Source organism: Sorex araneus, chromosome 4 (assembly GCF_027595985.1).
Source record: "Sorex araneus isolate mSorAra2 chromosome 4, mSorAra2.pri, whole genome shotgun sequence".
Taxonomy (NCBI): Eukaryota; Metazoa; Chordata; class Mammalia; order Eulipotyphla; family Soricidae; genus Sorex; species Sorex araneus.
This window is the reverse complement of record NC_073305.1, coordinates 98,919,461-98,933,958: the sequence shown is the minus strand read 5'-3', so window position 1 is coordinate 98,933,958 and position 14,498 is coordinate 98,919,461. Positions and strand designations below refer to the sequence as shown.

The window sequence follows — 14,498 nt, the reverse complement described above, 5'->3', positions numbered from 1 at the left end:
AAAAATTAAGATATAAAGGCAGCTCATAGTGCATTCCATATATGCAGCAGGACCCAAGTCTGATCCCTGGCTCGGCACTTCCAGAGCTAAGTATAGCCCTGAGCACTGAAGTCATTTATATATATTCTCTAATGAAGTACCTATTCAAATCCTCTGCCCACTTTTGACTGTTTGGTACTTCTGCTGTTAAATTTTATGAATACATATTTCATGTATTAATCCCTGTTGGATGTATAACAGGTAAATACACTCTCCATTCAATAGGACAGCATTTTCTTTTGATGATAGTTTACTCTGCTATGCAGTTTTTCAGTTTGATATACTCCCATTTGTTTATTTTACTTCCTTTGTCACTGGGGTTGAATTCCCAAAGATATTTCTGTGGTTGATGTCATGGAGCATACTGCATGTTTTCTTCTACATATTTTATAGTTTCAGGTTTTATCTTTATAAAACTTTAGCCATTTTAAATTAAGATTAGTAAACAGTTATAATAATTTATAGAAAGCTTTTAAAAAGAAATTTTCTTATCATTTATTGAAGAGAAATGAACAATGTTCATCATTCCTTTTTTTCTGAATACTAAATCTAAATAAACCAATTCACTTATTTTTCAAAAAAATGTTTTAAAAGTATCTGATTAATTTTTTTAGATATATATTTGTTGTAGTGGTGATGGTAGTATGTGGGGGAGCTGTACCATGCTAGCGGTTGGCAAGGTATGTACACTACCATTTGAATCACATGGTACCATTTGAATGACCCTCTAGAAATGTATTATTTTGAGTTATTTCTATAATTTTCTTTTACTTTTTTGGAATGGGGACACTTCTGAGGGGGTTCACACATGGTGATGCTGGTAATGCTCAGAAATTGCTCCTGGTGGTGCTCACGGTATCCTATGGGATGACAGGAGTAAAACCTGGGTCGCCCACTTGCAAGACAAAAGCCCTACCCTCTGTACTACCACTCTGGCCTCTATTTCTATAATTTTCTAAGTTTCAAGCCAAGTTTTACAATAACTACACTAGTTTTTAGTTTATTCTTTTAGAGGGGGCTGTTAGTGGTACTTAGGACTGCAGTCTAGTGGTTCAATGAGAGGGCCTAAGGAAGCAGTGCTGCCCTGTTTCTGTTGTGCTGTGGGGTCACCCACACCACCCCAAGGGAGCTCTCAAGACACCAGGACTGCATCCGGTGGTGTGTAGGAGACCATGGGCTCAGCTGCATGCAATGAATATTCCTTAATCTCTGTACTATCTCTCAGGCCTCTAATTTTGAGTTCTTAATTTTCACTTCCTTTCTGGTTGTTCAGGAATATATCACATAATTTATTTAAAGAATAAACTGGATCACCTTCCAGCACCGGCCCACTGCTCCGCTCCCCTTTTCAGGTTAGTGGAGTAAACGGGCGCCATCCCATCTGCGCCTGCACCTCCCCACCCCCTGAGGTCACCCAGCCACATTGTGTTAGCGGGCGTGGCAACAAAAGTGGGCGTGGCTTCAAAAAGTGGGCGTGGCCTCCTCCGGAGGGTTTTTTTTTTTTCAAATACCAAGCAATTATTTGGTACTTCTCAATATTTATCACCTATATCCCTGATTATCATCTTCGAGGGCCTTAAAGTACTTCCTAAATAAGTTCCTAGCTAATTCCAAATTTCAAAAACTACCAATGAATAGAAGCAGCTATTCAAGCCAAAGCTAACGGACCTCACTCTCAAAAAGTACTGCTTGAACTTTCACATAAATAATAGAGGAACATCAGAGAGGGACATGTTCTAGAGTGAGTACAGAAGAAATTGATCACCACTGACCAAGCCCATTCAGAATCCTTTTTCACAACCAGAAGTGAACTTCAAGGCCCCTTTTCCATACTACCACAGCAATATGAAGAAACAGCGCAAATCCCCGCCACAAGGGGAGGACGAAGAAAAGAGTCTTGATGCATCAGTAGACCTTACCTACAAACTGGAGCTCTCCGATAAAGAATTCAGAGCTGAAATCCTCAAGATGTTCAATCAACTCAATCGAAAGTTTGACAAGGTATTTATTACATTAAAGGAGGACCTCATAGAAACAATACAACAGACAGCTGAGAAATGTCCTATCAGCTGTGCTATCGCTAAACTGTAATTTATATTTTACATACCTTACTAAAGAATACAAGTTTTCACCAAAGTTCCCAACTCTTCTAAATAACTGAAAATATCTAACCTAGTCCATCTGCTTCCTTCTAAAAGGAAGTTAATTTAACTCCATTCTAGATTCATTTACTAATATTCTAATGCTGTACTCATTGAACTGTTAAAGAACAATACACTTTCAGGATGCTTTTCTCAACTAAACTTCAGCAAAAAACAGTAATATACAAACAAAACTACATTAAAAAGTGCACTGTTTCAACTAGCTCCACGTCCAGGGACTGAACTCAGGGTCTCATATAAGTAAGTGCTCTCCCTCTGAGTCACCTGTGTAGCCTCTAGCTCTTTCCTTTCTTTTTTTTTTTCTTTTTGGCCTTTTGGGTCACACTTGGTGATGCACACTCCTGGCTCTGCACTCCGAAATTACTCCTGGTGGTGCTTAAGGGACCATATGGTATGCTGGGAATCAAACCCGGGTTGGTCGACTGCAAGGCAAAAGCCCTACCTGCTGTGCTATTGCTCCAGCCCTGTAGCTCTTTTCTTTCTTTCTTTTTTTTTTTTTGCTTTTTGGGTCACACCCAGCAATGTTCAGGGGCCATTCCTGGCTCTGCACTCAGGAATCACTCCTGGAGGTGCTTGGGGGACCACATGGGATGCCGGGGATCGAACCCAGGTCGGCCGAGTGCAAGGCAAATGCCCTACCCGCTGTGCTATCGTTCCGGCCCCTGTAGCTCTTTTCTTAATAGTAAGACTTTCTCAATAAATAAGAGCATGATTTACATTCCAGAAATAGCATTTCATTTTTTTTTTTGATTCAGGAACAAATGTTTGTGGATGTCCTACTCTGAAGAGCACTGTCCTAGAGAATTCTAAAGGAAATATATTCTAATAATCTTCCTGTGGTCTCCAAAAAGAGGAAATATTTTCCCCAATTTAACATCTTACTAAAATTGCTACACTTTTAATTTAATCCCAATCTCTTTTCCCTAATAAATTTAAGAACAAGTTTTCAAATAGCATTTCCCCCCCACCACATATATACACAAAACTAACAGGCAATTCTTTCCTCTCCTTTGGAGCCTTATTTTCAAATATATTTAGACTCATTTGGCAATCTACTATTTTGCAACCAGATACGTTTAGGAGCACTGCACTGCACTGTAGCACTGCCATCCCTTTGTTGACCAATAACAAAAATTTCAAGACAGGAATGGATATTGATTGATTGCCTCACTGGAGATAGAAGGGTTAAGGTGCTTGCCATGCATGTAGGTAACCTGGGTTCCATCCCTGCACCTCATATGGTTCCCCAGAACAGTCAAGAGTGATCCCTGAGCATAGAAACAGAAGTAAGTCCTGAGCAATGCTGATGTGGCCTGAAACCATCCACATACCTGGAAAAAAAAAAAACCACCAACAACAAAAACAAAAACAGGGCTAGGGATATGACTCAATGGTCAAGTGCAAGCTTTACATGCATAAGACCTGGGTTCTATCCACAGAATGGAAAACAGTAAAATCTCAAGATTTTTTAATCATTTTAAAGACACATATTCCTATGACATTTAAGAAATTAATGATCAGTGACTTAGAGCATTAAATTGTTTTTAGAATTAAAAAATCAACAGCATTTAAAAAATGTTAGAGATTATAACAAAAATGAAGTTTTTGTGGTTATTTGAGCTTTTACTTTATCATTAAGAAAAAACAATGAGCTTTTGGACCCGGCTGTGGAAGGAGCATGATGGAGGGGCCCGAGGGAGCGCCCTCGGACCCCAAGCAGCCCACTGAACTAATTCCGGCATGGGACCAGAGACCCCACGGCGTGCTGAAGCTGTGGGACCCGGGCATCCCCCAATTCTTTTAACCTGTCTCTCTCTCAACTCCTCCCTCCTGAGCACAGCGCAGGGGCCGCGGTTTTCCTGAGCGCAAAACGGAGACGCCGAGCCTCTCTCTAGGTTTCTCCATCTTATGAGCACCATAAAAGGGTAAAAGTTTATAGTGATGTTATTTCTGGTTGTACTTTCCCTGGACTTTATACAGAAACCCAAAACCGCGCGGCCGCAGCAGCGGCCGCGCGACTTAATGTCATCTTAGTATGAGCAATATGTAATGGTTCCTTTCTAATGGGGCGGACTTTTGTGTGAGATCCTAATAGTAAGTCTGTTGCTGAAATATTGAAGGCAATCAAAGTGGTAGCCATCTCACTAGACTGAACTAAGCTATATCCCCACGCCGGCTGAGAAGAAATTTTCTTCTTTCTCGGGAAGAAACGCGGTGTGTCATCAACTACAGTGTGATGTCCATTAAGCAAACAGACCTGGTGGCGTGGGAATGGGATATAAGGGGAAAAATTATGTACAAGGAACAGCGGGACGCTGGTGGAATCTCGAGCCGGAGCCGACACCAGCGCAAGACCTTCGGTTCCAGAGACTGCTTGCAGATACTCTACAAGTCTATCAACTAAGCCAGAGCCCCACGCCTGCTGATGACGGGAAATAACCATCCTTTTCGGTTTTTTTTTCCCTTGTCAGGCAGCGTGGCGATTACTAAAACAGGCGTGAACTCGGTGGCGCGGGGCAAGGGGGAAAAAGAAAAACTATGTAACAAACAGCGGGACTTAATATCTCTATATTCTTAGCAATGGAGAACTATCAAATGCCTCCTTGGCAATAGGACTGCTTTTCTTTTTTGGGGGAAACCCCAACAACGGTAGTGAGTTGTGTGTTGAAACATGGAATGTAATCGAAATAAGGCGTAAACGAAGTGAAACATATCATGTGCAAGGGTTGGGACTGGGGAGGTGGGAGGGGGCGGCAGGTATACTGGGGGGGTTGGTGATGGAAGATGGGCACTGGTGAAGTGAAGGGTGTTTGAGAACTGTATAACCGACATAATCCTGAGAACTATGTAACCCTCCACATGGTGATTCAATAAAATTTAAAAAAAAAAAAAAAAAAAAAAAAGAAAAAACAATGAAACTATAGTTTAAAAACCGTTCTGTAAATAAATTAGTAATTTCCATGTTTCCTCAAGAAAATTAAAGATTCAAAATAAGAACTGATTGTAAGGGCTCTCAAGCAGTGCTCAAGGACCCCAAGGGCCACTCTCGGTGAAACCTGGCCTGCTATGCAGGTCTATGGTTAAACACCTGTACCCATTCAGCCCAAGAGGGTATGCTGCTCTGTTATGAAGCCCCAACCTCTTCAGTCTGCTCGCCATAAAGGTCTCACAGCACCCCAGGGGGTACCAGACACAGGTGATGCTAAATCCCTCTTTATAGGTGCTTAACTCCTGGCTGTTACACAGGTCTGCTTAACTTTGGTGCACAGGTGCCCCCAACATTCAATTCTGGGTACTTGGTTGCAGGTCAACCTTGCTCTCACAAGCCTCCTAAAATACTCAATACCTCATGGGCTACTTCCCAGGTCTGTCTAATTCTGGTATTACAGCTGCTGCCACATGTTCACCAATAAAAATTCCCCAGTACCAACACAGGACTGTTTGGTGCAGGTCCTGGCACTTGTGATTGCAAACGCCCATGTTACTACCTGCTTTACTTCAAACACCTTAGCTGCTGCTGAGAATTAGCAATTTTTAATGTTGAGTCAGTATCACAGCTCACTAGACTCCAGTATTGTAGCTATTCTATGGTATTCAAGATTCCATAGTCCTGCAGTCACCCAGATATATGCAATTCAGATAATGTGATGTGTCTAATGTTTGAGTTTTTGTACCCCAAATGCCAATCGGGCCTGCTTGAATGCAGACTTCAGACACTAGCTCTAGATGTATGATCAGGTGTAATAAAAAATGGAGGAACCCACCTGCACCAACAGATGAAGACAAAAGCAATCCTGAAAAAGTAAGATGGGAGGCATAGGGCTCTGTGACTTTAGATTACATGCTAATCAAAACTGAGTTGAATATAATTACATATTTAAACCAATGGAACCGAACTGAGAGCCCAGAAATAAGTCCTTAGGCATATGGATAGTTAATGTATGACAAAGGAGCCAATCTCTTACATCATGCACAAAAATTAACTTAAAATTGATTAAAGAGATATGATTTAATAAAGCAAAAGGAAACATAGCTAAAACTACACACTATCATGTAGGAATTGAACCCAAGGTTACCTCATACAAAGCATGTGTCCTAGGCTTCTGTGTCTCTCTGTTCCTTGCAGAAGTTTTTAAAAATTTTTTATTAAATATCCATGACAGACCATTACAAAGCTGTCATGATTGGGTTTCAGTCATACAATGATCCAACACCCATCCCTCCACCAGTGTACATCCACCATCAATGTCCTCTGTTTCCCTCCCACCATCCCCCAACACTCTACCCCACACCCCCAGCCTGCCTCTATGGCAGACACTTTTCTTCTTCCTCTCGCTGTCCTTTTCCTTTTGTCCTTGCAGAAATTTAAAGATAATCACTGTATCACTGTCATCCCGTTGTTCATCGATTTACTCGAACGAGCACCAGTAATGTCTCTATTTCTCTCAGCCCTGAGATTTTAGCAGCCTCTCCTTACTCATCTTTCCCAACGATTGGAGGCTCTTTCAGGGTCAGGGGAATGAGACCTATTGTTATTGTTTTTGGCATATTGAATACGCCACAGGCTCTGCCTGTGTGTGCAGGATACTTTTGGTAGCTTGATGGGCTTTCCAAGAGGTATGTATATTTTACTTACCTTTCTTTAAGATAACAAGTCTAGAAAATTGTGACCCTAAATGGTGGAATTAAATATACAGAGTGGGCAATTTGTTGATAAAACTCTGGATATGAGTTTTCAAGCAAAGAACAACTATACATAAATACATATGTATGTATATATGTACACAGATATCACTGAATCACTGTTATCACTGTCATTCCGTTGTTCATCGATTTGCTAGAGTAGGTGCCAGTAACGTCTCCATTCGTCCCTGTCACGAGCTAGTGTAGCCTGATAGTGCATTGGGGGCTCTTTCAGAGCCTGCCAAGCAACCTGTGGCATACTTGATACACCAAAAACAGTAACAACAACGGTAGATATATATGTATATATATATATATATATATATATATACATATACATACATATAATATACAGAGAGAAAGCACATAAAATTTTAAAGATTTTACTGATCAAAGAGCCACCAGCCTAGATTCCTGGTCTGATCTTATGATACAGTTAGTCAATAAGATGCAATGAAAATAATAAGTGTACCTATGGTTTCTTCCTTAGACTCCTGCCTCTATTAGGAATACAAGCCCAGGCTGACCTGCCAAAGGATCAGAGACCACATGAAGTAGAGCACAGATGCAGAGAGTGGATTTTATTTTTTCAACAAGAGGGCCAAGCTAAGTAAAAATTAAATAAATAAAACGACCAAACCAAAAAAAAAAATTTGGAAGAGTATTGTGCTGAGAGACCCTCTGCTCCTAAAGACTATGATCCAAGAGGTCTTCTAACCCATTTTGGCACCCAGAGTGGCTTCTTACAGAAATGCATCTACTGTGAGCTGTGCTACGACTATGTGCCGCACATAGTCGTAGCACAGCTACGAGGGAGGGATTTTCGCTCTCCACCCTGTTTTTCTGCACAGAAAATGGCGGCGGCGGCATCATCCACGTGGCAAGAGCCATCCCCTAAGACTTCCACCCAGAGGTATGAACTTTGCAATGTTGCGGCTCAGATACGATCCAGAGCTGCTGCTTGGGAAACAGACCCTCTGCTCCTAAAGACTATGATCCAAGAGGTCATCTAACCCATTTTGGCACCCAGAATTTCTTACAGAAATTCATCTAGACTGTGAACTGAACTAAAATATCAGAAATTCAAAACCGCGTGGCCGCAACAGCAGCCACGCAATCTAATAGAATCTTCATTCTCAGCAATGAAAAGAAATTATTAAATGATGCCTTTTCAGCAGGCCTGATTGTTGGGGGAAAATTCCAAACGATAATAGTGAGTTCTCTATTGAAATATTGAATGTATTCAAAGTATAGAGAGAATAAAATGAAGATCATTAGCTACTTAGGTGGGGGCTGGGGGGGAGGGGGGTATATTGGGGCTCTTGGTGGTGGAACATGTGCACTGGTGAAGGGATGGGGGTTCAATCATTATATGACTGAGACTTAAACCTGAAAGCTAGACTTAAACCTGAAAGCTTTGTATTTTTTTTTCAAGGTGATTCAATACAACAAAATAAAATTTAAAAAAAAGAGAGTATTGTGCTGAATGCAGATAGTCAGAAGGAGAGGTACTAACACAGAAGGATCTCTATTTTTAAATTTATATATATATATATATATTTTTTTTTTTTTTAACATGCCATTGGCAATGTTAGAAATGATCACTTGGGACAAGAACTGATTGCTGAAAGGAATATACAAGGATCTCTCTTTTATCGAGTATAACAGAAACACAATAGAAGAATAACAATTATTCAAAGACATCAGAAACTGAGAACTGGTCTTCAGTAGGATGCAGACCACAGAGGAAGGTAGGTGGGGTAGGACAGAGGGGGAAGACACCGAGATGACAGCAGAAGGAGGTGGTCACTCTGGGAGAGAGTAGTGAGCTGGAATGTGTAAGGCATGAAACCCTATTAGTAACAGTGTTATAAACTACAGTGCCTTTAAAAAAAACAGTCATAGAGATGAGGATGTTGGGGAGGTTGGAGGGAAACTGGGGACAACGCTGGTGGAGCAAAGTTGATGCTGGTGATGAGATTTGTGTTGGAACAGTGTATACTTGAAACTCATTCACTGTAAATCACGGTGCCTTAAAAAATAAAAACTATAGGGGCTGGAGCAATAGCACAGCGGGTAGGGCGTTTGCCTTGCACGCGGCCGACCCAGGTTCGAATCCCAGCGTCCCACATGGTCCCCTGAGCACCGCCAGGGGTAATTCCTGAGTGAAGAGCCAGGAGTAACCCCTGTGCATCACCGGGTGTGACCCAAAAACCAAAAAAAAAAAAAAAAATAATAAAAAAAAATAAAAACTATAAAGAAAATAAAGAAAAGAAAAAAGAAAAACCTCTTCTATCCTTCTACTAGCCACAGCTACATTATGATCTTCACATTTTCAATCGTGAATTAATGCAAGTACTTCTGAGATGTTCCTTTTACCTCCAATTCTTCCACACAACTATTAGTCTAATATACCACTTCTTAAAAAACATCAGTTGTTACTTAATTCTTAACTCTTCTTCCCTAACTGTGTCCAACTCTTCAGACATGAAAAGCTCTTTATCAATAATGTTTACTTTAATAATATTTTCATCTCAGTTCTTCTAGTAAATATCTAATCTCCAAAACATTTTTTCAGTATAATGTGTTTAATATTATTTTCAAAGCTTGATTCATGCTATTGTTTACTACTAAAAAAGGTCTTTCGCTTTCTCCTTTGCTTACCAGTCATATCCACAGCTAGATCCTACCCCTCCACAGTGTCTTTTCTAACATACTAACCCATAGATCTCCTCCTATTTTGGTACTACATACTTTAATTAAAGCTCCATCATAAATGCTTTGTAGTCCTATTTCACTGTTTGGTGTACATATTTTATTTTCATCCTACAGCGTAACTTTTAAAAAGGCAAAAATGATACATTTAAGGATCTCATTCAAGTCTTCTTAATCCTCACAGCAATTCATAAATACATATTACTTACATGCTGTATTGCCATTAAATCCATGACAATAATTCTCAAATGTCTATTAAATTTTTTAAAAAGGTTTATTTATTAGCTTTTGGAGCATACACAGTGGTACTCAGGATTTACTCCTGGCTCTGTGCCAGGGGATCACTTTTGGCAGGGTTCAGAGACCATATTGGGTGCTGGGGATTGATCCCAGGTTGACCATGTGCAAGGTTAGCAGCCTGCCACCTGTACTACTGCTCTGGCCCCTAAAATTGAGATATCTAAGAAAATTACATGACTAGATAGAATTCATTGTTTTCCTTATATATACTAGAAGAAAACTACACAATTAAATTTTATAAAAAATTGTATACTTATTTTATGCAAAATATATATGCTTACATTAAAATACATACCCTCTCTGAAACAAATCCACATTGTAGAACTTGTTTAGCTCCACAGAGAATTCTACCATTGCTTGGACTTCACTCATTTTTAATTTATAATGAGAAGACAAATCTGCTAACAGCACCTTGAATTAAATGGAAAAAAAAAATCCTGAGAAGCTTAACAAAAAAAAAAAAACACCAACTTACAAAACACTAATACTTAAACATATTTTAAAGAATGATACATAAAATGAGAATGGAAGTTCAGTGTACCTAATGTAGTCTTTAACACAAATATCATGAGTCTAAATTCAATAAATGTACTAACACACTAAACAATTTTGTCCTGTTAGAATGCTTTTCCTAAAATATTTCCTTTGTGATAGCTATATATGATAATATAGCAAACTGCTATAAATCCAAGAAACTTGATTTTATCCATCATAGACAATATATACATACATACATACACACACACACAGACACTTTGTCCTTAATTCTAACCCTAAACCAAATAGTTTTTAATTTAGTTTTTATTTTGTTTTTGTTTGGAGTCCATACCCAAAGGTACTCAGGTTATATTCCTGGCTTGGTGGGGTTGCTCCCAGTGGTGCATGGAGAATGATGCAGTACTGGGAATGAAGCTTGAGCCCTGTATGCAAAATACATACTCCAGTGCATTTAGTTATCTCCCTAAAAGTCCCCCAAATAGCACCTTTTTAGTAAAAAATTAAGCTACATACTTTTTCTATTAGGTAAGATACTTAGTTTTTAATCTTTTCACTAACCAGGCATTACTTATTCCAAGATCTGTTCTTCCCTCCTTCCTCCCTTCCTATCCCTCTCTTTCTCTCCTTCCTTTTTTCTCCTTCCTCCCTCCCTCACTTCTTACCTCCCCTCCTCTTTCCACAAATGATTTATTTCAGAAAGAAATTACACATTAAAAGGAGCCATAGTTAAGAGCTTACATCCAAACAATGGCAGAGAATCAAGTCAGCAGTTATCAATGTAAAAAGCCATATGACTAAAAAAAGTAAGAGATAATGGCAAGCATCCTTTCTTTCAATTGAGACAAGTCTCCACCTTACAGGGCTGGCACTGTGGAAAAGGCAACACAGCCAACTAGCCTTAGCCTGGATTGAAACCAGGGCCTCACACATTTAAGGCAAGCACCATAGAATTGAGTTACATACCCACCTTGCATATGTTTTGAAAAATGTGCTCACTGGGCAATTTTATCATTGTGTGCAAGTCATAAAATTAATTACATATCACATGACTATATATTTTTAAATCACTGAATAATAATTCTTACCAATAAAACATGCTTTTAAAAGCAATTCAGAATAATAAAGTGCTGAAAGACAATTCTCTGTGAATCTTGTCTGTGTGTCTCCCAAACAGACAGACTGTCTTTGTTCCAGACTATTTTTGAAGGACGTTTACATAGCAAAAGTCTCAGAAGCGAGACAGTCTCTCAATCTGTAACAAAGGGCAGATTTGTTTAGGGCAAGACAAACCTCCCCTTGAGACATAACTCAGACAGGCTTATTGTCCATTATAAAAGGTTCAGGTTCCCTAAACTTAGGGTTTGTCTCCTGTAAAACAACTTACTCATATGCAGGTATTGTCTGATACTCTAACGACTGCTACTGCTATCACCCATCTTTTCATTTGATCTAAGAATCTGAAGTGCTCTTCTCACATCTATGGCACCATGACAGTCTAACTTTGTATGTGGGATAAACTCAGATCCTCCACAGTTCTTGGAACAGTTCTTCATAGCAATTTGGCAAACTTTATTTCTTTAAAGCATTGTTATTTGCAATACTATTAACATAGTTTCATATAGACATGCCACCCTCCACCAGAGTGTTCTTACCTCAACCTACCCCTCTTCCCACCCTAGTAAGCTCATTTCTATAGAACAAATTCTCAGGTTCTTTTGTGTAAACATTGTAATTTACTCTGTGCTAAATACGAAGGGGGGTGGAACACATTCTTACCTCTGCTGATCAAAATTTCACTTTTACATTATTAAATAACCAATTGTGTATTTCCAGTCGATTTCCGTTAAAAATATTGTTCCTCCTATGAGAAAGAAAAAATAACATATAGAACAACTTAGTAGACATAGAGAAGTCCATTTTAATAAAACCTCTGCTCTATTAAACATTCTCAATTTACCTAAAAGACATATACCCTCCATAAGGTTTAAGAATGAGTTTTAGAGATTTTTTAATTTACAATTTCCCTAATATCAACATTAACTATAATATCTGTAAGGATTTATATATACTTTGAAGAACAGTAAGGAATAGGAGTACTTTCATATTTCAGTGGTTCAGATAATCTTTATGAATAATTTTCAATCTTAATAAACTCATAATCAAGACATGATTAGGGTTCAACATATTAAACATTCAATTACTTTCTGGGTTTATATAAGTAGTTTCTGAAATTAAATATAAAGAAACAAATACGTACATGATCTGGCAAAATATAATCATTAAAGTTGCCAAATTATTCACACCTTTATCACCTAGTCTTGTTTCAAACTTAACTTCTTAGTAAGTCTCTTTCCTGGCGACATCAAGGCTCAGGACAGAGGTAGTACAATGGGTAGAGTGCTCGTCTTGCACATTGGTGGTCCTGGGTTCAATTCCCCACACCACATATGGTCCCTTGAGCCTTACTAGGAGTGATGACTGAGGGCACAGAGCTAGGAGTAAGCCCTGAGTATCCCTGGGTTTGGTGCAGAAATCAGTAATAATAACTCTTCTTCTATTTTACAGCTGTCTCATTCTTCTATTTTTCCTTCAGTTTCACTCTCCATCTAGCAAACTTAACTCCATGAAGGCAGGACATTTCAACTACTCTGTACACAGGCATATCCCCAATACCAGGATGAATATTAATATTTAAAGAACTCAATAAATTAACACAAAACATTGCATAAACATTCTTTACTACTCAAGATCTAACAACTTAAAAGAATTGTTATACAAATATGTTGAAAACAGACATGCAGAAATTAACTTTGATGATAAATTTCTTTTATAAGTATAAGATCAGGATCTGTTAAGATTTTTTCATGCCTCCTCATGTATTTTGGTATATCAGTTTTTCTAATTTCCCTTAAATCTATCACTTAGTATTGACTATTCCTTAAGCAGTAACATACATGGAAGTATATACAAAACTATATAGGTAAATCTGTTTTCCATCCTCTTTTTTAAAAAAAGGGAAAATTTGTTTTTGTGTACTGATAGAATAAAAAAAATCAAATATAAAAAGAGGGCTATAGCAACAGTACAGCGGGTAGGGAAGGTGTTTCTCTTGCACTTGGCAGATGCAGGTTCAATCCCCAGCATCCCTTATGATCCCCTGAGCATTGCCAGGAGTGATCCCCAAGCACAGAATCAGGAATAAGCCCTAAGCATTGCCGATTGTGGCCCTCAAACATCTCCCCCCACCAAAAAAAAAAAAAAAGAGAGAGACGAGCAGGCAAAAAGAGAAAGGAAAGAAAAATAAAAAACTCAGCATCAAAGGGATTTATTTTCTATTAAGAATCTATTTTTTTTCTCATTTGAGAGAGCAACTGCTACTCATGTTTGGCCAATTCTTGCTGGCCCAACACTAACAGAAGTTAATTTCCAAGAAGTTGGAAAAACATTTTCTCCTAAAGGTGAAAACTCCAAAAGTTTAGATTAAAGTCAAACAAAAACAAAAACAAACCTATTTAAGTTCAAAACAAATTTATCTCCAGGGAAAATTTGCCATTTCTGATTTTAACAGGTTTCTATGTTACTCTGTTGATGAGGCAAAACATTTTTCATAAAACTGGCAAAATCCCAGCCTTTCTCCTCTCAAGAATGAAAGGAGATGAAAGGGATTTTTCCCATTACTTGATGATACTTGGGAGATAACACCTTTGCAAGGAATTCTCCATACCCACTAGAATATGTGAATTTCATGGCCCTGCTGCACAATCTGCTGACATGCTCAGATCCTATGATTTTGGGGCAGGGATGGTGTATATGTGGCACACTTAGTGGTGCTCAGGGCTTACTCCTGGCTCTGCACCCAGGGATCACTCCTGGCATGGGTCTAACTTATCAGCTACGTGCAAGGCGTGCAAAGCAAGCACTTTCCCCTTTCCTATCTTTCCAGCCCCCAATCCTGTTCAGACTTTTATCTGAACCTTCTGACACCATGAGAACCAGATGACTTATTTAGCACTGAATTGTTCATTCTGTTCTGGTCTTGACAAAGTAGCCTAAACAGAATGATTTGAGAGGTATGTTTGAGTAGGCTGCTTTCTAGGTTCC

At 38.9% G+C, this 14,498-nt stretch overlaps 1 protein-coding gene across 8 annotated transcripts in view; it reads right to left on the bottom strand.

The window, feature by feature from the left end:
• FAM135A (family with sequence similarity 135 member A) overlaps positions 1–14,498 on the bottom strand; it is a 136,169-nt gene that overhangs the window by 107,785 nt on the left and 13,886 nt on the right. For 7 of the 8 annotated variants that reach the window (XM_055134701.1, XM_004605887.2, XM_055134704.1 and 4 more), the window contains exons 2-3: positions 12,174–12,258; positions 10,195–10,310 (exon numbers count right to left, since the gene is read on the bottom strand). In XM_055134701.1, the coding sequence (XP_054990676.1) occupies positions 10,195–10,271 (77 nt within the window). In that variant the 5' untranslated portion in view covers positions 10,272–10,310; positions 12,174–12,258. Of the gene's footprint in view, positions 1–10,194; positions 10,311–11,482; positions 11,650–12,173; positions 12,259–14,498 lie in introns of all 8 variants that reach the window. The other variant, XM_055134702.1, reaches the window with a different exon arrangement.